This window comes from Carettochelys insculpta, chromosome 18, assembly GCF_033958435.1.
Source record: "Carettochelys insculpta isolate YL-2023 chromosome 18, ASM3395843v1, whole genome shotgun sequence".
Lineage (NCBI taxonomy): Eukaryota > Metazoa > Chordata > Testudines > Carettochelyidae > Carettochelys > Carettochelys insculpta.
Genome location: NC_134154.1, coordinates 4,243,556 through 4,269,502, shown reverse-complemented (window position 1 = coordinate 4,269,502; position 25,947 = coordinate 4,243,556). Strand labels below are relative to the sequence as shown.

The window sequence follows — 25,947 nt, the reverse complement described above, 5'->3', positions numbered from 1 at the left end:
AGGCAAAAACAGCCTGCTTAACTGTGTGAAGAGACTTCATCATACCAGTAAGGCAAATAGATTTCAGAGTCTACTTTGGCACTATTGGAAGCATCTAACTTTATTTTGTGGGGGGAGTAAAAAGAAACCTTTTCTGTCTAATTATCTGGGGAAAAAGCTGTAACTGCCCCTGTTTTGGCTCAGCTTGTTTTATACGTAGTGCAACCCAGAGCACTTCAGTCGTTCTTTCAGTATTGGAGATGAACTCTTGAAACGTACTGTGACATAACAGGTACCTTGTTTTATTAAAGCTGTAGGTTGCATCATCCTCCAGACTTAAGACAGGCAACGACTGAAGTTTAGATATAACATTTTAAGAACTGAGGTTTGAGAAAACCAAGATATTAAAAGTTCTGACAAACCCTACACACACTAGGTTAATTTTCTTACTACCAGTCCAATCAGCTGAAGAGTTAGGCCATTCAGTCACATAACTCCTCTATTTCAAGTAATTCATTATGCATTACATTCAATTCAGGAAGTGACAACTGTAAGGGAAAATGGGGAAAGAAACATATTTCCTAAACCATTGTCACTCATAAAAGTACAGGCATTTGCACTTATACCAAAGACTGGTATGAAGACCAATGCCTCATCGCTTTAAAGTCATGTCACTGTGTTTTTAAAAATGTTATTTTGTTTTGCCTGTTTGTGGGACATGGGAGACTCAAGTTTAATTCATATTTCTGCCACAGACTTCCTGTGTGACCTTGAGCAAATCATTTAGGCTTAGATTCAGCAAAACTCTTATGTATCTTGCTGAATTAAATCTTTAATCCAGGCTTGTTACTTACATGTAAAACAGTGATAAGACTCCCGATCTGTCAACCTGTGTCTGTGTCATACAGATTTTTGGAACATGAACTAGTGTATTTGTATATGCTCCCATTCTGTTAGGAGGTTTGAGGCTCTCCTGTAATTGACCTATTTTTGATTAACAGGATACGTACAACTGAATCATGTCTTTTTTGTTAGCTGCTTCCTAATGTCTGAGTGACACTGTGTTCCCACTATTGGTGGCATCTCAGTCCCTGTCTCATGGGAAGGAACTGTGAAATCTCAAAAACTGGACTGTAGCCTCACCAAAAGACGTGAGAATAGGATAGCTCCTTCTAAAGGAGTTTCTGTTTATGCAAATATGGCACTCAGTGACTGGGAGGGCAATATAAAATTTGGGTAAAGTTGCCCAGAGTGCAATTATATCATGGAGCTGTATTAACTGCAAGATTACAGAAAAACACTCATCAGGTGATTTTTCTGCTCAGATCTTTTCAGCTCTATTAGAAGTACACATTTCCGAAGTACAAAACTACACAGAATTGTTCTAAACCAGCAATGCTATACACACAAAACCCATCTGAAATGAACAATTTGCCCAAGATGGCAAAAGGAACCATAAAGGCCATGTCTACACTACAAAAATAACTTAGAAGTTGCTTACCTCAAAGTACAACTTTGAAGTAACAGACAGGGCACTACCCTATTCCCAGGAATGGAGTAAGGACTTCAAATTTGGGCCCCCTACATCAAAATTAACTTTCAAGTAAGGGAAAACGTGTGTAGACTCTCTGCTGGCCACCTCGAAGTAGCGCCTAACTTCAAAGTTAGTGTCTAGTGTAGATGTATCCAAAGTGTTCTAAGTGAGCTGCTTGGTTTCTAAATTAACAAGCTCACACCAGCCATCCCACTAGCTTAAATCTCTCCCATGCACATTGGGACCAGTCAGAATAATAATTACAGACTAACCTCCTAATAAGTTTCATGTCCACAGGTCTGGGAAGTAGCTTTCATTTAATTTCAGTCTACTAAGTCAATTTGACTAGAAAAATGCACGCTGATGCTTTTAGAATGCTCCCTTTTTAACAGAAGCTCTATGCTTTTATCACATCCGATGCAACTAGCTAAAATTTATCCCAGCCATTCATTCCAGTGGAACCTGAATGAATATGGTCCACTATATGAACTTCTCCCTTGGTTACTGCCTATTGTGAAGAGTGCCCCCTCTTAGAGTGCTCAGGGAAAGAGGAAGTGGATACATTTATGCTAAGTTCACTTTTCTTAACTGCTCTTTCTCCTGCAGCTCAAGTCCACTGGCAAGTTGATTGCCAAATTGTCAACAAAACCGTTGCCAAACACACTAACCAGTTTACATCCTTTGTCAGCATTTTCCTGCCTACCCCCTCAAACACCCTCCAATGTGGACAATCAGTGAGAGTGAGGATGATGGAGTTACCGATCTCTTATCTTGGCTTACCCTGTTGGTGACTGGAAAACCTGCTATATCCTGATGTACTCCTCGTGAAACCCATGGCAGCTCACAAGAGTTTGGTCAAAGCCTGGATTTGTAAGATTTTAAGATGTTTTATCACCTTACCAAAATCTTGTTTCTTTATTAGTCAGCAAATGTAAAATAAGATAAACTTTAGACATCAATACAGCAATAATAGAACAACTCTCAGTTTAAGCCACTGGGTTTTAAACCTTTTTTTTTTTTTTTTAAACTAAGACACTTCTATTCTGGAAGGGTTGGTTTGTTTGGGTATTTCTAGGGAGGGCAGATGGGAGGAGTGCAGAACAATTTCACCTTCAAATTAGCTGCAACTTGTCAATTTCATATCAACAGTGTGAGACACCGCCCCACCTCTGTTTGTGTAGGGCTTACACTGTAAAATGTGGGCCAGAGAATATCTGTCTTTTGGATCAGGAAACTCAGTACTGTTCATGTTACAAAAAACAAGAGCAACTTCCTGCATATGCAAAGTCATGCTTCTGGGGTCTTTTAGTGGCTAGAAGAATGTGCTCAAAATCATGAAGACACTCACCCTCACCTTGAGGCTTTATGACAATGGCAGACATGGAAAATAACATGAAAACATCTTATTTCAGCTACACTCTGCTACAGAGTCTAGATTTGGAGAAATCAAGCACAGTACAGAGAATTTTATGAGGCAGCTCATAGTTGTTCTGATCTTTAACACAAAGATACATCCCAAAGAGAGCGCAGGTACCAGCAATGATCCATTTTGATCCAGCACAGTGCTGTGTTAAAGATGGAGGCAGCTATCTTCTCCATTGTATGCAACTTTGATGTGGGCGTCAGGCTACTTAGTCTGGCAGAACTAATTATACTCAGCATGTACAGCAGCACCTTGCATTATCAAAGCATTGTATAAATCTTCATTATGTTAATCTCTGCAACACTGTTGTGATGTCAGGAATCTTTATTTTGCAGATCAGAAGTTAAGACAGCAGCTCAGTGACATGTCCTATGAGATCTTCAGCATCAGTGACAGAACCATAATTAGAACTCATGCCTCCTAATGCTGTGTTGAGTTCAATAAATTGGCCTGACACTTGGTTTTTGGTAAATCAAGACTTCATTAAAGTTAAACGTGGGAAGGCTACAAAGGGATAGTCAGTCTCTTTGCATGGATGTCTGTGTTCATCTAAATACTGTAATCCTCAGCTCCATAACATTTTGTATCAGCTTTTTGAGGCTTGCTCTAATTTGAGTTGCTTGCTTTGAGGGTGGAAACATTTTTCTCTAAAAAAAGAAAACAGGATTGCTTTGTGCAAGCCTGATTAAAGGGGAATGCTCTGTTGGAACCAAGAAGTCCAAGTCGTTGCGAGTACATCACAGAGAAGGACTAAGGTACCATTTCTGGAATCTCAACTGAACACCTTTCAGATAGGTGGCTAAAACTGCTCAAAAACCAGACAAAACAAGGGGCTGTAAAGTAACATACTAACTTCTTTAATACAGTCCAATCTGATTAATTCAAAATCACTCTGTGAACCCTGGCTTTATTCACACTAAACAAGTCAGTGGTACAGATCGTATACTCAATTGCTGATCATGTTCTTCTTCTAGGTACCCATGGTTCAAATGAGCACCACCCAATCAGACCACATCGGTATGTATTTATTTTTTTTGGATAAAACTATTTCTTCAATAGACTTAAAACAATTAACTAGCCAAGTTATTAATTATGATACATCTAAAAAAATTAATACTAACCCTAACGTGACTGCTGCTTTAAGAGCGCTCTGCATATCGCCTTAGTCTGGCTTTTCAGTAGCAATTCACTACAACAGGCCCTAAAATAATAATAATAATAATAGAAAATTAAAAACCCGACAGAAAGTTTAATGGTTAAAAGTAATAAAAACAACCTGTTTTGATTGGTTTTTTTCCTCAGCAGGTTAAATTCCTGCTGTAGCACTCACAGCCTCACAAATGGCAGAAGGGGTCCAAATTCTTTTACCTTCTCAAAAAAAGTCTATTTTTAAAAGGACATCTGCACCGTTACCTGCTGGTTACCACAGGGCTTTTGATTATGTTATGAGCAGTATGTAATGGGTGTGTGCATGTGTCAAAAACTTACTGTGTTTTTTTTGGGGGGAGATGGAACAAGGGGTGGACAAGAGAGAGGACAAAGGCATAAAACCTAGTTCCCCACATGTGTGGGTCACTAGAGCTGTTTACAATTCTGACCACCACTGGTGGCTTTTATTTATTTTAAAAGACTATGCTGGAGCTCTGACACCCCGTATGGTTTTTAAGTCACATCTCTCATTCAGGGTCATGCAGATTTTCTGCAGGTCGTCAGGCAAGAAGCCTTCTTTTCCCTAAAGAAGATTAAAGAAGGGTAGTCAGGGAGGGGAGCTAAAATGAATACAATTTTCTCAACTATAGAACCAAATTTCATTATTTCTTCTCTCATTCACAGCGTCAAATAGGTATAACCAGACAGCTGCTTTCTTTTGTTAAGGTTAAACTGGTCTCATTTTCCCTCTGGCCCCATTGGTTGTTGGTCGACCTCTGGATCCACCAGGGATGATGCAAATGCTGACTGGACGATCTGAAACCCAAATGACTCCAGAAGAGACATGTTCTGTTGGGGTGAAAAGGGGGACCCCAGAGCAGGACCCAAGTCCCCCAATGGGCCCCCAAGGGCTCTGACGTGAACTTTCTGTATATGTTTGTTCAGGTAAGACTTGGATCTGAAAAAGCTGCCACATTCAGGGCAAGGGTACTTCTTCTCTCCCTCCGGCTCCATTTTGTTTTTGGTGACCGCCATGTCGCAGGAGAAGGACCCATTGGCACTCTGTTTCTCAGGAGTCTTGAGGTCACTCGCATCAGAGAGGTCTCCATAGGAATCAGAACTCTCAATCGGGTCCGAATGTGAGCATTTCTGGCCCTCTAAGGAAAAACAAGACGACAAGTTTTCAGAACCTTACCTCCCAAGAGTGCTGCTCTAAAATGCTTTTAAGTAAAAGGTTCAGTCACCAGCTGAGTCACTATTACCTAAGATGACAGAATGTTACAAGAATGCTACAGACCTAACAGATGTACTCCTCAATGTAATGAAGCACTGTGTCCCTCTTCTGAATTATAGATCTGTAGTGACAGTGGAGATATCCGTAATAGCCCCATACAGTAACCTTATGATGCCCTTTTGAGATGTAAGACACTATATAAAAACATATAGTAGAACCTCATAGTTATGAGTACCATCATTATGAACATACTTGATTGGGAACTGGAAGTATGGAATCAGACAGCAGTAGCAGACAAGAAAAAAAGAGCAACTACTAAAAAATAAAGGGAAACATTACAAAAAGATTTGGACAAGACAAGGAAACTGTCTGGGCTTGTTTCATTCAAATTAAGATGGTTAACAGCAGCATTTTTCTTCTGCTTAATAGCAGTTTCAAAGCTGTAGTAGGTCAATGGTCAGTTGTGAACTTGCAAGCACTTCTCAGTGGAATCCAGGAATTGTTTAACAGCACATAAGCATTCAGGGCAAGAGATGAAGAAACCTGGAAATATTCTTTTGCCAACATCCCAGCAGGGAAGGAGGGAGGGTTACTCTGCTCCCAGAAATGCAGTTCTACAGAGTCTCAAAATAAAGTGCATTATTCACAGTTACTTCAACACATACCCTGGTCATTTCACTAGTTATGTTTGAAGTGTTCCCCACTCTATTCTGACTGTGTACTGAGGAAGCTCTTCTCTGATGCTCTCATAGTATCTGTATGAGCATGGCAACCTTAGATGTACTCCCCAAACAAATCTCACAATACAAACTTCATTCTACTCCTAACCTTGAAAGGCCAAAGAATTGCTTGTTATGTTTCACAAGACAGACTTTCTTACAATCAGCATCAGCAATCAAAACAGAACATGCACAAAACCAAAATCCCATTGGCCTACGGAGAAAAACTTTTTAAATCGGCACAAAACAAGGACCAAGGAGCTTCTGTAGCGACTCTGTGAGGACTTCCATGGAAAGAAAGCTACAAGACTGCAACATCCCATCCGCACAAGACAGAGCACAGGGTATGCTTCACTCAAGCTCTGTTCTGATCTGCAGGGAAAATGTAACCCCTGTTTTTTGGGACAGCCATGGTTTCTGATATCAGAGAGAGGTTTTCTGCCGTTCCAGCTTCGACCAAGGATACACATGGTCCAAAACTGAGAGGCAAAAGGGAAGGTACTTTACACATGTTAATATCTAATTTTAACTCACTCTGAAAAATAACTTATTTTAAGCAAAACTAAATATTAGCAACATTTAAAAAGAAGCAGTTTATCATTTGTCCTTCTTCTCAACCACAGTGCATGAGGTGAAACAAAGTTTAACTAAAAGTATCTATGTGGTTCCTCTCCTATCTGATCTGAAGTAAATGGACTGTCATTTTTCCTATTATATAAGCATCTTCCAGACTTTCCCTCCATGGGAATCAGAAATTGGGCTATTCAGAAGTTGTAATACATCTTGGAGCATCTCAAGAACAACTGGGAATCTTGGTAGCACCAGGATCTATCTAGACTGAGTTATAAAGTTATCCTTCACAATTCATAACCCCCTCCAGGTAAGATTCAAGCACCATCTGCTCACAGGAACTACACGGCCTAATAGGTTTTTTCCATCTACAAAATTAAGGAAGCTGCTAAAAGTTAATTTCTACTATTTCCCCCAATCAGGTGCACAGAGATATCCCTGCACAAGCTACAGAAATTAGCTCTATGAAATCTCTCCACATTATAAACTTCTCCTTACGACTTCCTCAGTCTTCCCCTCCTCCCCTTTCCCGTATCCCACCATGCCCCACACAACACAAAGTCCTGTGCAAAGAAGCAAAGTGCAGAGCAGGGAGTCGCTTGCCTTTGATGCCATAGGTCCTGACGCAGTGGAACGCTGCTCCCCCATTCGGGATGGACTCCTGGTGCCTGGAGACCTGGGGAAGGGGAACACCGTGGTGGGTTTTAACATGGACCTTTAAGTAGGAGGCAGAGGAGAAACCTAAACAAGATAAAAGGAGATGAGATCCTGCCACCAGCAAAGACACACATCTGCCTTCCCTGTTCCTTTTATCCTGTTCCTCTCTCTCCCCTACTGTCCGTCCCTTAAGATACTCACACTAGCTCAGCTTCTGGCTACCCAGAATATGCCTGAAGTAGGATCATTATTCAGTTCTAACAAAGGATCAAATGTAAAAAAGAACTTTCCACAGAGGATTTACTGGTTCTGTGGAGAGAATGAAACTTTGGCTGCACTGAAGAAGAGACCCCAGAATCCTTCAGATGTGCAAAAGCAAAGTCCTGAAACTTCTTGCTTATGCCAAGTATATTATAAGAGAGCATACTAAGAGAAATCACAAACACAATTGTTATTTAGACCTTGCCAGCAATTTTTTGCATGTGTTCCTACTGTTATAAGATGGGCATATGTTTTGGGGTTCACCTTTCCCTCTAATGTGATAATTCATCTCAAATACTTCAGTAAGCACTCTTTCATTCACCTTTCGAAGTTGCAGCAATTACTATGAGAATCATTAGGCCCATTACTGGATGACAAGGAGGCCAGATATTTGAGGAATCTTTCTACATTATCAATAAAAACTTATTGTGGTACTTATCAATAATTGAAGTCATTGTGGTACTTTCCTATTAGAAACCTTTCCCTGTAAGACTCACCATGGGGTAAAAGATCCACTGGCACAGTCACATGAGCTGAAAACGTACTTTTTTTTTTGTTTGTTTAAAAGGCCCCCAAATGTATGAAAAAAGAAAGAGTGAGATTTATATTTTGGCCACTGACATAGGCCTGGTCTATACTTGTAAGCTGTACTGGTATAACTATGCTGGCTTGATGAGCCATTTTTTTTTTTTGTTTTTTTTTTTGTTTTGTAGTTATACCAGTACAAAACCTTGTGAGGATGCAGTTATGTTGATATAAAGGTAAATTATATGGGAACAGTTTATTCCCCTTCCCATGCAGGAACAGTGATTATTGTTTAAGCACCTTTATACACTGATAGAAATGCATCCAAACTGGGAGGGTTGTACTCCTACTTCAGGTACAACTTTTTAGCATAAACAAGGCCTTAATAGTGAGGACAATTAATTTACTTCAGGTATTTCGCTTTAAACTGAACTGTTTCACAGTAAAAGTCCCCATATCTTCCCTACAGAATGACTCTTACTAAGCAGAGAGACTTTCACTAGAATCCAACATTCTAAATGAATAAGACATTGTAAATCCTTACGATTTCAGAGGATTTTGTTACACACCGCATTATAGAATGCCTACAGCAACTTACGGGACAAGAAAAAGGAAGTGGACAGGCTGCTTTTACCCCTGAGATGCAACAAGGAGTGCCTCCTGAGAGCAGATGAGCTGCAGAAAAGTAGAATATGGAGAGAACCCTGTGGATCCATCAAGAATACTGAAACACTGACTGAGTTAAAATATTCACTTTTAAAAAACAGAGCTCTTGCGTCATGGCTAAATCAGTTATCAAAAGCACTGAGGGGAAGGATATACTCCTCTGAAATAAAATGAGACTTCTCCAGTGATTCAAAGGGTGATACCGAACACACACGGACAAAGGAAAACATATGTTTCCTCTGCTAAAATTCATAGCAAATGAAGAAAGAATAAACGTTGGGTTGTGAGTGAAATGCGTGTAGCATGCAGATGTAATGATTACACTTCTGTAGGCTGCAAGCTACTTAGGGATAGAAACCTTCTTTCCTTATTGCACAGTATGTGCATCAGCAGTATGTGGATGCTGCAACATAGCAAATTCAGAACAAAAGATGGTTATGAAGCAGGAACTTATGATCAGCTTGCCAGAGATTTCTGCATTAAAGACTTTAGAACAGTACGTTTTTCACTGCAGTTCATAAAAAAAGAAAGGATCTATATTGGGAACAAGATTAATATGGTTATCTTTGGTGAGTTTTGTGATTTCACCTGAAGGGAACACTATAATAGGTAACGAACATTTATATAGTTTCCTGAAAACTCCCTTGATTTCTTCTATGCACTTGGTAGATGAAGGGATGAACCACCAACTTCTAACCAAAGCAGTCAGAATAAAAGCTATTTCACAGGCAACTAAGATAAAATGAGATCTTGAGAAAGATCACAGTCCAAGATTTACAGAAGGTCAGAATTGCAATTAGATATGTATCTATCATATAAGGAGAGGTAGAGGACCCCCAAGGGATAATGCATCACTTATTTAATCCATCCTGAAAACAAATCTTAAAAACAAAAACAATAAACCTTAAGAAAGGAATCCCATCTCTCTACTGTCCTAAGCACAAACATTTCACAGCTCCAAGGAGAAGATCCTGCCCCTCAAACATGCATAGGAAGAGGAAGGAAGTAGCCTACCTCCTTCCAAAAGGAAGTTCTCACTCTGCAATGAACTCTTCCCAAGAAAAAATGCAGGATGTATACTCTTCATAGAGGCTAAACTGGATATATCCAGAGAAGCTTGCAAATGTCTCCAGCCCCTGGTCTTTACCAGCCACTTCAAGCCCAGCAGGAAGAATGGCAAGAATTCATCCTTCTATCAAAATCAATGACAATATATTCTCCATCTGAACACTGCACCTTACATAGAAGGTGAGTCCATCACAAGCAGAACCATTAGTCCACTCTTTGCATGCTTGTGGCATGAAAACTGGGTAGGTACTTATCAGAAAGTATCTATCTTACCTTGCATCTTCTAATCACTGTATCTTATTATAAAAAAAACAATGCTAATACTGTCAAAGGAGTCTCACCGTATTGGAAGCTTATCTCCTTTAGCTTCGTTTGAACCTAAATCCAACCTAAACCAGTACATAAAATTTCTAAAGCTCTTAAAAGAGAGTAAGAGAAAAATATGTAACAGACAGGAAGCAGCATTTGACAGCTTGATGATACAAACAAAAAAAACTGATTTGTCTTTAGAAAGAATAATTTGGTTAACAATTTTCATATTTTTTAAAGTTGATGTATTAACTGTTCTGTTAAACAAATCAATGAACTTACAGAACTTTCCTTACGACAACTTTTAAATCTCTCAGCATCCAATACTTCCTCATGGCAAAACCATCTCAACCCTATTCTGAAACATCAAATGGAGCCTCTGCTGATAATTATCAGCAAAATGGCTGACCTTCAGAGAGAGAGAGAATGAGAGAGAGAGAGAGAGAGAGAGAGAGAAGTCCCAGTCACTAAACTGAGATATTGATAATGATGGATTTTTGAAAACTGCTTGGAAAAGTTTTGTCACTACTTGGATTTGTAAAATACTTCTGAAGTCTATTTCTTAACTCCTTGAAAGAAAACCCTTCCCAAAATGTACAACTTCCCACACTGACCAATGTTCATTATGGATGCCAATAATTCTTCTAAGCATTAACATTGTAATTATACAAATCTCCTTGAACTGATTCAGAGATGATGATTTTTGAAGACTATAATTTTTCCACTGTAAAAGAAAGTAAAATATTAAAAACAGGTAAGATAAAGATGCTGTAGGTATCTCTGAGTAACAGAGCTGTGACTATTCTTTCCCATTTTCAGGTAAAACCTCCTATATCTTTAGGGCAGCAAGATGCACATCACTATCTTTCTACAGAAAACATCTCAATCTGTCAGGATAAAAAGCACAAATTAAGCCCACATTTTCCAACCTCACTGAACACTACAATATATTTACAGACACAAAAGCCTCTTCCTCATTTGCCCCAGAGTACTTGTTTTCCTTCTCCTCAGCTCCCCCAATTTTCAGCAATTTGGTCCCAGATTCATATGTATTTTAAAAATCTTGCTCTACATTCGCTATAGCCAGCAGTTAAGTAGCACTCCAAGGAGACAGTGCATCAAACACATTTAAAGGGGATGATCAAAATAAACTAGTCTTAACATAATCATCACCTCCAGGAAGGAATAAAAACTTCCAAAGATTCTGTAAACAACAACCGCTATCATGATTTTTTAGTATGACATTTTCTAGTGTATTTCATTTCTTGATGCTCTACAGTTCATAAGACTTCTAAACAATACAGTTCACATTGGCTACTAGTTGTCATCAGACATCTTGAATTAGGGCTTTCAAACTTCCTATCCCTGCTACTTTTAACCAGTAATTATCCCAGTGAGTTCTCACCATATGATGCTTAACGAGTTCAGTCTGTACCTAGACATGAATAAACTTATTTTCTTGAATTTTAGCTGAAGATGGTGTCTTTATACAGAAAGCCTAATTCGTTGGTGCTGGTAGAAATTTAATTTCACAACAACCTAATCTCTCTCTCTCTCTAACAAAGTATATGAAGACAGTGAGGAGTTTTTTAAAAAAACGCAGTATTTGAAAATTTGTCTGGTGTTGTCGAAGCTCATCAGAACCTTTCACCTTTCTATATACTTAAGACAGAATCTTAGAGTTTATTCAGACTTCTGCTTATCAGAATAGTGCTTTTTAATCATGTCACAGCTTATGGCCAAACCATCAAACAGTGGCCTTTGTTTTCCTGACTGAAGTTTTGAGGAGCAGCAGTGACATCCAGTGGCTGCTAGGGTGAAGCCCAGGTACTCAAATACAAGATATATTCCAGTTCCAGTTAACATAAATGAATTTTCAATCCCCTATCCACCATGTCTTACTGTGGGTATAGCAGAAGAGAGCTTGCGTCAGGGACTTCTGAATCTTCACTGCAAGAGCAGTCAAGGTAAGTTAAAGACAAGTTTTTCAGAAGTCAGGCTCACCCTTAAAGGTGGTGTATGGTCATTTTAATATCCAAGTCCTTGGGACGTAAGAACCCTGAGGACTTCCTGGAGTTTCCATGCAACTATCTTAATTTACTTTAAAGACCCAAAAGGTACCTCCACAGGGGACAATGGATTTTTCGTAATTTAACAAATCACTTGTTACTCATCTTTATGTATTCTAACCACCCATCTATTCCTATCCACCACGCTGCTCCAGACTTTCAACTATATAACTACTATATTCCCTCAATAAAGATCAGCTTCCTTAAACAAAACAAAAAGGCAGTCACATAACTGACAGTGGCTGCCTCTAATATTTCAACATATGTTCACACGCATGAAACCAACCCATTCAACAGCCTCGCAGGTTTTACCTCACCCAACACCAAGTTATTTCCATGCAGAAACAAGTATTGCCAGTAAGAGGTAGTATCAGTTACTAGTAGGTACGGTTCACAGATTAGCAAAGAGTTGGTCAGAGTTATGTGCAAACAATAAACCGGCGTTTTATATCTGAAGTAGGAAACAAATGTCTCTGGAGACCAGAAAACACAGTGCTTTGACACAGTACCTGGATCAGTCTTTTCCTTGTGAGACAAGAGTCCCTCTATTTCCTCTATCTTTATTCGGGAACCACTAACTTTGATGCTTTTTACACATATATATTATCCAAGGAAATCCTCTAGTAGGCATCTTTTCACTCTCCCTGAGAACCAGTTATCATTCTCCTGCTGCTAACAGAAGTGTGAAGGCATGTACAAGTGTCTTTTTGTTTCCCTGGCACCTGCAGCATGTCTTTCTTGAAAACTACAGCACTGTTCTGAAGCAGCATCTTTATTTCAGTGTTTTAAGAATCTCATGATACCAGTCAGTCTTGTTGACTCCATTACCATTTAGCTTCCTTCTTTTGTCTTGTTTATCCATAGTTTACCTTCAGGTCCCATGCTACTTACATCTGCAGGCCTCCCCCCCCCCAATTTGTGGGAGGAACGGAGAAGCTTAGCTTTATTTGTTTTATAAATGAAAGTCTGTTTCTGGTTCTTTTTCTTACAGAGCCAACTTTGTAAACCTAACCCAGCACAAACCAATAGCTAAGGTTCAAAGAAGAGAGGAGCTGAGTGCTACTTCTGGTGCAGGAGGCTAACAAAGGATCAGGATATCACATATAATTATGTAAAATGAAACCAAAGAATATTTTTCCAGGCCCTACCCAGAGTAATAAGTCTAGCTCTGTGACAGTGAGCAGGTGCATGGCAAACAGCAACTGGTTATTTCAGAGGTACGTGGGAGAGCAGTTAGGTAAAAAGTTGTTTATAGATCCATCCAAAAATGCTAAACTCTCCATTTAACTTAAATTTCCTCAGAAAATAAATATTAAGCAGCTACTCATGTCCAAAGGCCAGGCCAATACTTCCATCATTTCAAGATATTTACTGTTCAATGAGGAAAACAACAAGGGAAGCTCTGGTATGATCTTTCTGTTGCAGACAGCACTGCCAAGTTCAGTGTTGTCGCTGCCTTGCACCATCCCCCTAAAATAAAGAGACAGCTCATCATTACCTCGGTTACAGATAGTACAGAAGTTGCTTGGTCCTTCACTGTGTTTCTTCAGATGATCTGCCATGTATGCTGCCCTCAAGTACTTTCCACACACCTGGCATGGAACTTTGTCTTCATGGCATGCTAGGTGTGAGCGCAGTCGGTCACGGGTGGCAAAGGAAGCATTACAGGTCTGCCAGTAGAAGGAGAACAGTGTCAGTGACCAATTTGCTGTAAGAGTTCAGATTAGTACTATATCTATACTAAGTGACTGCCCTCATCCCACCACAAGACTCTCACACCTTGCATATGAATATAAGCAACCATGAGTTAATTTTTCCAAATAGACAATCCAGGTTACCATCACACTGCAAAGGATATTATACTATATTATACTACTGCTCAAAAAAGAGCAGGCCCCAGGATTAATACTTGACAGAAAGAAGCTTGAACGCTATACAGTCTGTAAAATCTGAATAAAAACACAAGTCCAAATGCCTCAGGTCCTCTCTGAAATTTGTGTTACTAAAACTTCACAAGTGATTTTTGGTAAAGTGAACAAATCTGCCATTGTCCTTGTCACTTCTGACTATAACCTAGCTCATTTTATGCTGACATCTTAGTCACATAAATCACATTCACATCAATACCTCTGTATCTTTCTTTCATTCACTTTGTGATCTCATCAGTTTGACTTTAGACCCACAATGATGTATAAACAAGGATTGGAGAACAGAACGTAAGCCTGGATTGACAGGATCACAAAGGGCTCTACAGAAGGAAAACCATGTTGGCATCCATAGCAGCAGGGAGAGCTGAGAATGGCACTGTGTAATCTGTTGACAGTGGAAAACCTGATCTATGTTACGGTGTCAAACTCCAGTTACCATTACATAACAAGATGAACGTAGGGTAAAACAACCACTTATAATAACTGTAAATGTTAACCTTGGAAAATTCTACTTGCCCATTCACTCCAGGAGAATAATCTGTTTTATAAGTGAGACCTCCATTCCCACCCCACATCATCCCAGTAGCAGGGAACAGACAATTAGATTTTGGGCTTAGGCTACTATGTTTTTGACAGTTTTGCAAGGCAGATCATATCATTAGCACCATATACATGAAAGCAGTCAAATCTTTACCAACACGTTGTACAAAAAATACCATCTGAACACACTGCTCACATATGGAGGACTAAGAAAACCAGAAATATCAGAGCGACCAGGCTAGGTGAATTAAAGTACCAAAATTCAAGGCTGTGTCATGACTGGCTTATAGCACACCACCATTTAAGTGAGATATTGAGACACATGCTTTATATACCACAGCTCCCCTAAGTGATGTGGGGAATGGGTTTTTTAGCTTTTCAAGAAGTAATTCCTTATTTTTAGCCAGCTGTTTCACTGTGAAGTAGATTCTGTTAGGATAACAACATTACTATTACACTGCAAGTACAATACAATACAGTATCTTAAAATAAATGAAACTGGCAATACAACAGAGTGTCATGTGTAGAGAATTTTATGTAGCTCTGCCTAAGTGTCTGACCATAAGTCCACTGAAGTTATTTGAAAGGCATGTAGTGACTTCAGTAGGTTTTGGATCAGGTGCAAAAGGGTCAATCTTGGAAGGTGCTAAGTACTCTTGGTCTTCCACTGACTGTATCTCAGTGGAAGTTGTAGGTATTCTGCACCAAACAGAACATGCAGTACCTTGCAGGATCAGTGCCAAATACAGCTGAAAAAAAAATTATACAAATGCATATTGCTGTGATATATGGAATTTCACTGACCTCACCAGAGAAAGACTCCTAAGTCACAAATGATGATGAAAAAAATTCTTTAACATGAAAGAGAAAGACATTTCTCCTCATATGAACTCTCAGGACACAGCGCTGAGCAAAATAGAGATAGCTTTCATTTCATATGAAAGTCAAAAGCTCCATCAACAATAATTAAATATCAAGTGATAGCAAGCTTCTGTATAAATGCAGTGGGACTATCTGGGCATCAGTTCTATTACACAGACTACAGATAAACCACACAAATCCTCATGTGTTAGAATCAAAACCATCATCTGTCCTACATTGAACAGGTCAAGAAGAAAGCTTAGGGTGGGAGTAATACAGGCATATTTCTGTTTGGTCATCAGCCTTGCTGCCAATTTTGACAGAGTCCTTTCCCAGATAAACTATGTACTGATCAGACCTGCATAAAATAAAATAAGGGTCCATTTGAGAATGCACGAACCAGTTTAACTGAATCATACAAGGGAGAGAGGACCAGGTTTGGAGAAAACCTCTTGCGCTTAATATTAATGTTTGTAAAAGGCTTTAAAGATATAAAGTGCTAAATGTGTGCTCAGTATTTATTATTAATGGTTATTAATAATAAAGGAAAGCTCCACTGCTTTCCTGTCAAACATTGCAAAGGTAGATAAATAGACCAAAAAAGAATATATAAAAAGTTTAAAATAACATTGTTTAAGAAATACCTCTTGAAGTTTCAACTTTTCTATGGCTGTGGATGTCTCTGAGCTTATTCCATGGTGGCTGCCATTTTCCTGCTAATAGGCAGGAAGTAAGAGAAATTAGGACAGGAAGAAACTCATTCTGCATTGAAATCAAGGGGAAAAGCACTGGATTTGGAGCGCCAATTTTAGATAAATTTCATTAAATTGATTTTAGTTGTATTTTTCAAACAAATGTAGTTTGATTTTTTTAACAACTTGCAATTTCTCTTATTTGAATCACTAGATGTTACCTAGAACTGTCACCTGAAGGTGGACAACCTCTGCCTTCTTCCCTGAGAAACACTGAACCCTGATCTTTCCCTGCTATTTCAGTCCACAGTACTTTCAAACCATCATTTCCTCCCACCCTGCAGCCTGACATTAGTACCAATCGCTACAAAATAATCCACCCAGCAACTCAAGCACCCCAATCCCATGTCAGGATCCAGGGAAACAACCTGAACTACCCCCTTATGGCCAGCAGACTTACCCCTTCTCCCCTGACAACTACTTAATCGACAGATTAAAAAAAATTCAAATGTTACCAGGGAGAAAAGTATCCAGAGTTCCATTTGGTGTCTGCCTTGGACACCAAAGCAACTTATTGGATCCGATTTCTCAGATTACCTGGCTCTGTAGAGGGCTTCCTTCCTCATTCGGCGTCTGTTTTAAGAGGAAGTAAAAAGGTGGAATCAGATGCTTGTCTGCAGAGACAAGCGCTCTTCTGAAGTGAGGTAAGTAAATTATTGTGCACTGACTAGTCCTAACAGTGGCCAGTGCAGGTGACATGTAGCACACAACCATCTCCTCCTCACTACGGCTTCATTTCAGCTCCCACTTTGTGTGGATGGCCCAGAATGCACAGTGCTGTGAGATCACAGCTACCTTGACACCTTGCTGGTTTGTCAAGAGCCATGAAAGTGATGGATTGTATAGCACAGTTCTGAAGAATGTCTTTTAAGACAGAGGAGCATGGAAAAAATTCTTCTTTTTGCCAAAACAATACTTTTCTTTTGTGACTATGATGGTTCAAGGATCTTTGTCATTTGTACAAAACACAATTCTCAAAGGAGCTCTAACCTCCACTAAAAGGGGCTAAAACAACTTCACTGATTTCCAAGTGAAATCAAGGAAAAATGGTGATGGCATATGGGGAAATAATATACCAATGTTGAACTATTTTGCTCCTTACTGCCCAAACTTGGTTACTAGGAAAGGTAATTCTATGAAAGGGAAAGTCATTGCTCAGGAGACAACTCGACTGAAAGCCAAATTAGTACATATTCCAAATATTAAATTTACAGCACTGTTTTCCAGAACAAAAGTATCCTCTCTCTCTCTCTCTCTCTCTCTCAGGCCATGTCTATACTTATAAAAAACTTCGAAATGGCCAAGCTAATGGCCAAATCGAAGAATACTAATGAGGCGCTGAAATGAATATTCAGTGCCTCATTGGAATGCCGCTGATCATGGCACGCTCCCCTGGATAGGAGTAAGGGGATTTCGATGTTGGCAAGGTCCTTTCGAAGAGGACCCCTGCATACACGAGCTGTGGGTGAGCAAACCACGGCACTTTCAAAGTGTTGTGGCCCGGGACATGCTAATGAGGCACTGAAAATTCATTTCAGCACCTCATTAGTATTCTTCAATTTGGCTATTAGCATGGCCACTTCAAAGTTTTTTGTATATAGCCTAACACACACAGATGTGAGTGTCTGCAGAGAAACTTTATAACTCTGACAGGGTGTCACCAAGTAGTTTTTGCAAAGATACACAGCAGGTTTCCAACAAATCTTCTATTTTTTTATATTAAATATTTTCGCAAAATTAAGATTGAACAATTAAGCAGTCAAAAGTCAAGGACACGCTGCTGTTGAATTTGCTACTTTAATTCTGTCACCATTCTAATAACCACTAATTATACCATTTTATTCTACAATACTTTGCTATACTTCCTACAATTCTGGAGACCGATTATTCTAAGAAACTGTGTTCATGTAATGCATGTATGTAAAGGGCAGAGTTAAGCTTTTTGCTGAATCTTAATTTTCATATTTCTTGACTTTTGAGTGCTCAATGCATTTGTAAATTTGCATGAATTTAGTTGTTTACATTTAATACTAAATGAAAGAAAAATTCTGTTTCCTAACAGGTATCAGTTAGCAAAGGACAATTAGTGCTTATCACTGCTCTTAGTCAATTTTCCATAAGCTTCACACGAGCTGGTCAAAGACTGATGAGTTGCTGCTAGCACTGTAGGCTAAGTCCTTGCATCAATGTGTGTATATGAATATTTATATTATATAAAGATATTAATACACACATACTTAAGTGTGCTTTTAAAAATGTTTAAGACATCCTAACAACATACGACTAGATACCTTGTTTTTAATAAAATTGTGTTTTGGAATTTTTTTTTGTTTAAACTGATCTACAGCCTTATATCATCTTAAGAAACTTAAGCCAATTTAAGACTTAAGATATGTTTAAGCTGTTTAATTACCTTGAGGGCCTATGGTCTGATGTTCATAGCTCCCATATTTCCCAATGAAGTCAATAGGCACCTTAGGAACTCTACATCTCTGAAAATCTGCTTATTGGATTATTTTAAACTGCAAAAACATTCCAAAATCCCCCACAATTTGGAAGAAAAACAGGGACATGTGTCAGGAGACAGAAAAATGCAGGTTAAGAGGCAACAGTCAGACAGGATGGGGTCAGAATATTTTAGAACAGAAAAATTTCTCCCCCTGCCCTCACTGACTTCAAAGACAACTGAAGGAATATTTCAACTTTCTGAAAAATTCCCCTTCCTTCAGAAACCAAACCTAGAAAATTTTAGCCATGTATTTCAGAAAGTTACCATACAAGTGAGTGAAGACAGGGGCTTGTTATGGAAGATGCCTGTTAACCAATCTCCCACCCCACCTGATTATAAAAGGTCAGTCTTGATTTGATTTTAAACATGAATGGAAGAATTTATTGTTTAACTGGAAAGAACTATGTAAGTTGGTATTAAACTGCATTTCAAGGGATTCTGTGCTCTTATCACCCATATCCTTGCTGGAAAAAAGCCTTAAAGTTTTGCTCAGTGCAATGTTCTGAAAGCTATGTGATACAAAGAGCTTCACTACAAGTGAAGTTAAAATTATCAACTCTATTTGAAATTATATTACAAATTATAAAGTCAGTATCTTGTTAGCAGCCACTGAACTACAGAAGAGAAAAAGGGCATCAGTTGAGACAGCCAAGGACAAAGCAGCAGGGTAAGATTTCCAGAATGAGGACTGGGACAGAGCAGCTAGAAAGCACATCTGGTAGAGGGGGAGGGGAGGCAGGAGGACCAGTGGAGCAGGAGATGACAGCAGGGAGTAGTGGGGGAAGGGCAGAGAGAGGAATGTAAAGCAGCTGTCAGTTTGTTGAACATGATTAGTTACAAGCACATTTTTCTCAGTTCACACATACATGATATTTTAATCAAAGTTTGATCATTCTTTCACACACATCTACATTCACTGCCCTTTTTTTAAAGTAAAAGATATAACCCCTCTTTTATCCCCTTGCTCCTACCTGACACTTGTGAGGTCTCTCCGACGTGTGCACTTGTTTGATGTGCCCATTCAAGTGATCTGGCCTTAAAAAAAATGTATTTATGTGTGTTTATGTATACATACTTCACAATAAACATTAAAGTTAGAAGATTACTGCATTCACACCATGAAAATTTCTCTCTGGTGTTTCTGGACTCCAGGTCATTCAAATAACCCATTATATTTTACTTCAGGATACAAAGATCAGAAACTATCAGAGCTCTACTCTGGTAAATAACCTGCCATCCCACTGCAAGGAAACACTGTTATTTTACTCAGGGAAGTCAAGAGATCTAAGTCAAAGTCTTCATAGTGGGACACCTCTATTCGAACTTCTAAATTCATACTAGGAAACATAATCAAAGTGACCTCAGTGTGAGAAGTGCTGAGCATTTTAAAGTTGGGCACTTTGATTTAGGAGTCCAAATACGGATTTAGGAATTCAACTTTAGGTGCTCCAGTATGTAAAATCTGGGATTAAGTTCTACTTTTGTGTCTTGTTCTGCATACAACATGGAAAAATACTATCCTCCTATTTACAATGAATAATTAATGTTTGCAAAAATACTCAGAGGGCCTCAGATGCAAGGTGCTATAGAAGAACAAATTATTATTGAAAGAAGTTAGTCCATTCTTGCAAAAGCTTGTTTTGAAGGAGGGAAGCCTGAATGGCTAATGATTTTCCTTGTGGGCGTTTCTCCCTGTAAGAAAGCTTTTCATTGTATGAGACCAAAGCTGCTTGGAAACGAATTCTCCTCCTCTCCTCCCCCAACTTTCTAGTCTCAGCCAGTCAGAGAGAGCTGGATGGAATTCATTGTCTAGGAACAGAGTTAACTCCACAGTTCAGCTGTTAAACCTGATGCCTGGGCAGGTGGGCTGGGACTGTTTAACAGGAAAGACTAGTCAGAGGTTTAAACTCCTAGTATGACCTATCAACTTCACTGGGGTTACCCCTTGACTCAATCCTTGAACTAAAGGCATACTGTACAATTAAACACCGCACTTCTTAAAGCTAGAAAGCTAGAGAAAAAATATCCTCTATTTTTAGATTTTTATTTCATGAAGGCGTATAGACATTTTCACTGTTTTCCCTTTAACATTAGATCCTGGCTTTCTGAACTTAAGAGGAGCACTGAATTTCTGGGGAACTTGGAGAATCAGTGAGTTACTTTATGTGTGAAAGTCTTTCAGCACAGCAACAGCTGGGAGGTTTTTTTTTTTTTTATTATTAAGTGTGATTGCAAATAAAAACTAGCAGGGAATCTTGGGCAGGTACAGAATGTGAAAATACTTCTAACTCCACATGGTGATTAGATTTCAAATTGATGCTGTTTTGGTATCAAGTTTTTTGTCTTAGACACTCCTGGACTTGCCAGGTATTGGAGAGCTCCTCATCAGAGATTTTGTTTGTTTGTATTGCAAAAAGCCCCTGTCATTATTACCAGGAGCAAAACTTTTTAGGTTTGTATATACCCTGGGCACCTTTATCCAAATCAGATTTTCAGTGCTCACTCATCACCTCAGCTCCTTCTCACCAACCAGGGCAAGCCAAAGAACTCAGATCCATTAATGAGGGATACTGTAGGAGCAGGAAGGCTGGTGGAAGGCTTTATCTACCCTCTCCTCAGTTTAAACATTGAATGTGTGAAGGACCCAAGTCCCAAACTCATTCCTGAATTCAAAATAAGAGACAGACACAAGCCATATTAAGGCAGTATCAAAGATTCATTTGTTTGTGGGACCTCACTTAAGTGACACTATTATCAGCCACATTAAATGTACACATCTCATGTACACTGCAGGATAGAAACAGGATCCCTTTCAAGAGGCTGTAAACACAGAGGACACAAAGGTCCAAGTAGCAGAGAGAGAGCTGTAGCTGCAGATACTGAAATATCACCTCTTCATTCACGTGTGATTACAGAGGGGGACAAATGGAGTGAAGTTAAGACAGGCAACACTTTACTGACGAACAGTCTACAAGTCATTTCAAGATCTAATTAATATGTTGCACTTCAACAGCACTTTGCAGAGGAGGGCTTCAAATCACTTCACAAACCACAATTAAGTTTCAGAACACCCAATTATTTCATTATTCATTGCACAGAATCACTTGCCTGCTGTCACACACCAAATCTTTGATAAAACTGCGAATGTTAACCAGGACTCATCCAACATCCCGTTTTGTGATTTAATTAATAGGTAGCCTTTCTACAAGTCCGTAAAACAGTTTCCCCAGGAAGCGATGAAAGGCCCATCTTTAGGATATTTACAACTAGCAGTGTAGGGATGATTCTACACTGTTCCTCAAGAGATGGGCTGGATAAACCTCTAGGCCTTTTTCATTTATGAGTCACATCTTCTTACCTGGAAAAGCCTTTTCCGCAGCTCTGGCAGATGTAGGGCTTTCCCACAGAGCCATCATGAGACCGAACATGATAGGACATCCTGTCTTTCCGCTTGAACCTTAGCCCACACACTGGACAAGAATACGGCTTCTCTCCAGAGTGTGACAACTTGTGCCGGTTCAGGTGGTACACGTCCCGAAAAATCTTGCCACAGATCTCACAGGCCACCTGCTTCCTTGTCCTGCTCCTCTTTCTGGGGGCGTCAGGATCGTCCTGACCAGGCACCCCATTTTCACCAAGCCTTGGCGGTGGGATGTCTATATAACCCAACTGTAAGCTGGTCACCCCATGCTGAGCCTCATGCTGCCGCAGACGATTGGCATCTGTAAATACTTTCCCACAGAGGCCACAAGGAAGGATGCCGGCCTCTCGCAGGCCCCCGGGAGTCCCAAACATCATGGAGTCCAAGAGATTTGCTTTGCGGGGACGCCCACGACCCCTTTTGGTACTCAGAGTGGGGGTGCTGGTGCCCACATTCTGGAAGGGCGAGGCCAGAATGGGTGGCGACAAGGGTCCTGCCACCATGGGCAGGCGGTCCACACCCTGCAGTACCGGCAAGGAGGACTGGGCAGCAGTGAGGGCAGCCCGTGTGGCCTCGTCTTCGGGCATACCAGCAATGCCATTGCCATTGGGCGCCAGGCCAGCCCCATTGGTCATGTCCAGGGGGAAGCCCAGGTCAGCGGCAGTGGGGCGGAAGAGCATGATGTCGGGGCGTGCGGGGGGCACAAGGATCTGCACGTTGGACTGCTTGATGACCTCCTGGCAGATGTCTATGACGGAGCGCATGAGCAGGAACTTGGCAGCCGTCATGAGCTCGGGGAAGCTCTCCAGCCGCACCACGATGCGCGAGGTGTAGGCGAAGTCCAGGATGTCCCCGAAGACCTTAGAGCTGATGGTGTGCATCTCCAGCTCCCGCCCGCTCGCGGCCGCCCCGCCGCCGCCCGCGCCCTCCGCGCCGCCTGCCTCAGCGCCGCCGCCCCCCTCGCCAAGCTGCGCGCTGAACACCGACTCGAAGTACTCGCTGCAAGCGGCCAGCACGGCCCGGTGGGCGGGGAAGCTCTCGTCGCCCACCCGCAGGAGCACGTCGCAGAAGCGGCCGCCGTTCTTGCGCTGCTGGTTGAGGCTGTGCAGCATGTCGGCGCTGTGCCGGCTCACCTGGTAGGTATAGCAGCCCGACGACGGGCCGCAGGCGGCGGCCTCGCTCACCCGCTCCATCGGGCTGCGCTGCCCCCGGCGGCCTGCAGGCGGCGCTCGCTCTCAGGCTGCCTGGCGGCGCGCGCCGCCGCCTTCTCCTCCCCCTCCCCGCGGCGGTCCGGGCCCGGCGGCGGCGGCGCGCGCTGCTTGCAAAGCGCGAGGGGATTGGGGGGGGGAACAAAAGGCTGAGGCGGCGGAGGGGCGCGCGCGTAGCACGGCGCTGGAGCGGCAGCAGCTGAGGCGGCGCGAGCTCCGCCCGGGCCCGGCCGCCACGAGGCGCGGCGGCCGCGGAGGCCGCAGCGGGCAGGGGTGCGCGGCGCGGCGCGGCGCGGCTGCGACGGATGGGGGCTCCGGGCTGCCGGCTCCGTCCGTCCCTGTGTGTTTGGAGCGGAGGAAAGATGGCAGCGGCTGCACTTCCTCTTGCACTTTCACCCCTGGGGGGAGGAGAAGGGGGGCGATACCACCCCCCCGACAAAAATCCAGTGGGGGCCCCCGGCCGCTGCTCCCCTACCGAGCGCCGTCGCCACCGAACCCGGCCCTGGCCCCGCCTGCCTCGCTGCACCCGCACCAGGAGCGTCGCAAACTTTCCTCTCTTCTGGGGCTCTAACGCCCCCCACCCTTTTCATAGAGACCCCCCCCTCCAGCCACTCGGGCTCCCCACCCCCCCCGCTTCCTGCCCCCCTCCCTGCCTGTATCCGCCAATGCAAAAGCAGCCAGAGCCAGCAGGCCAGCCCCCACCCCGCCCGCCCGCGGGGGCTGGGGGCTGTAGTCTCCCCCCTCCCCAGCACAAATCCTCCAATGCCGAGCCAGGACCATGGCCCCCGCCCGAAGGATGTGGGGGGGAGGGGGCTGCACTCTCCCCCCTTCCCCCAAACAAGTAGGCTGCAGTGCGACCACCCCAACCACCCCACCCGCAGGAGAAAGGAGGGGCGGGGGGCAGCGGTCTCACCCCCCCCTCGGCAGCGTACAGCGTCCAATACAAATCCTCCCTCCTGGACTCACTGCAGAGGCGTAGAGCGGCCCCCACCTCCTCTCCCCACGCCTGAGGAAACCTGATACTAAAGCGGCTAGGGGCTGTAGGGAGATCAGCCCCCTCTTCCCCGTGCGCTTAGATTTCACTGCACCCCCGTCTCCGCCTGGGCAGGAAAGCTGGGTACAAAGATGGGGGTGGAGGAAGGAGTTTGTTCCCAATGCAGGGTAAAATCCCCCGAGACGAACAACTGGGGAAACGCTGCTCGGGAGCGGGGGGAGGTGCACGAGTCAGCCGATTACACAGCCCTGCGTCCCTCCATATTGGGGAAGCCCGGACTGCCCCGCTTTAGTTTTATACTGACCAGTGGGATTGTGCAGTTGAGCAAGCCCCAAGATCTGTCCGTGCAAAGCTCCCTCCACTAGAAAGCTGGGTTCCTCGGGGCCTGAGCGAGGCTTGCCAACGGCTCCCACCGCTTCGATTTAATAAGGGAATTTCTCTGGACTCACTTGTGTGCTCGGGCTCTCTCACTAACACAATCCTATTTGAATGGCTTCGTAATTCAGTTGAGGGTGAAATTTGGCTTGTGTGTTGGTGAGGGAAGCAACCTCAGTTTGTTTTTTGCACATGTTCTCCCTCTGTCTGCCACTCAGTTCACATTTTGTTGTAAGCTTTTTAAAAGTACGGCTTCAAGCATATTCTTCTATAATTGAGAAATTATATTAGCTCTAGTATTAAATTCTCAGATGATCAATTGATAAATATGATTTCTTCACTTTAAAAATGTTATAGAGGGGAAATATGGAACGTTATGCACACAAGAACAGCTCAAAACTTTCACTTTTCCCCCTCCAACAGCTCGATCTGAACACACGTGTAAAATAGTGGTGGAGCTGAAAGCATTCTGGGTATTGATGTGCAAATGAACACACCAAGCTTCCAACTTGCAAAACGGAGTGTTGTAGTAACACTTAAGGCCATATAGTGCCCTCAATCCATGTGATTTATTTCTGTTGATGACAGTGGGAATTTCTTGTCTATATTGAAGGCATGGTACTCCCAGCAGCTTTTGACCACATCAAAATTTGTATGAATTAAATATATACACACACAGTTAGGGATCTGACTATTTGGATTGCTGTGACAAATCCACTTTAAATACACCATGTTGTATAGATACTACATGCTAGAGATATGATCCAAATCTATTTGTCTGTCACAGAAAGAAAAGTGTACTCAATATAGCAAGGAACAAATATTTATATTTAAGCATACATGTCAGGCTGCAATCCACAGACTTCACACAGATATAAATGCAAAGAGGTAGTCAAGAACTGACAACCTCTTCTGGGGAGTTTTAGTTCTGTCTCTTCCCCTCCATAGTTCTGTCCCCTTTTTTCTTTACTCATCTCCCTATTCCCTGACATGGCTCGTCTCAACCTGCTTCCTACTAGGTTTCCCTCCCTGTCTTTTGTCTCCCCTCCTCTAGGAGGAGGGGGCCTGAATTCCTGTCACTGACTCTCCACTTTCTACAGACCTTTCTCTAACTCCCACAGAACCTTCTGGTTCCAACATTTCATCTCTTCCAGCAAAGGGACATCATCCAAAGCATGCCTCCTGCTATTCGTGTG

The 25,947-nt window shown here is 42.0% G+C and overlaps 1 protein-coding gene across 6 annotated transcripts; it reads right to left on the bottom strand.

The window, feature by feature from the left end:
• Positions 1-267: 267 nt before the first annotated feature.
• Positions 268-23,915, bottom strand: PATZ1 (POZ/BTB and AT hook containing zinc finger 1). Of its 6 annotated transcripts, XM_075012444.1 has the most exons (7): positions 22,112-23,909; positions 19,725-19,788; positions 16,782-16,817; positions 16,137-16,208; positions 13,662-13,833; positions 7,212-7,349; positions 268-5,242 (listed from the first exon to the last, which is right to left on the bottom strand). In XM_075012444.1, the coding sequence occupies exons 1-7, from the start codon at positions 23,365-23,367 to the stop codon at positions 4,824-4,826; spliced, it is 2,157 nt and encodes a 718-aa protein (XP_074868545.1). In that variant the 5' UTR covers positions 23,368-23,909; the 3' UTR covers positions 268-4,823. The 6 variants fall into 6 exon arrangements, with proteins under 6 accessions (XP_074868545.1, XP_074868549.1, XP_074868546.1 ...); XM_075012448.1 differs by lacking the exon at positions 7,212-7,349 and having other exon boundaries at positions 22,112-23,911; XM_075012445.1 differs by lacking the exon at positions 16,782-16,817.
• Positions 23,916-25,947: the final 2,032 nt, after the last annotated feature.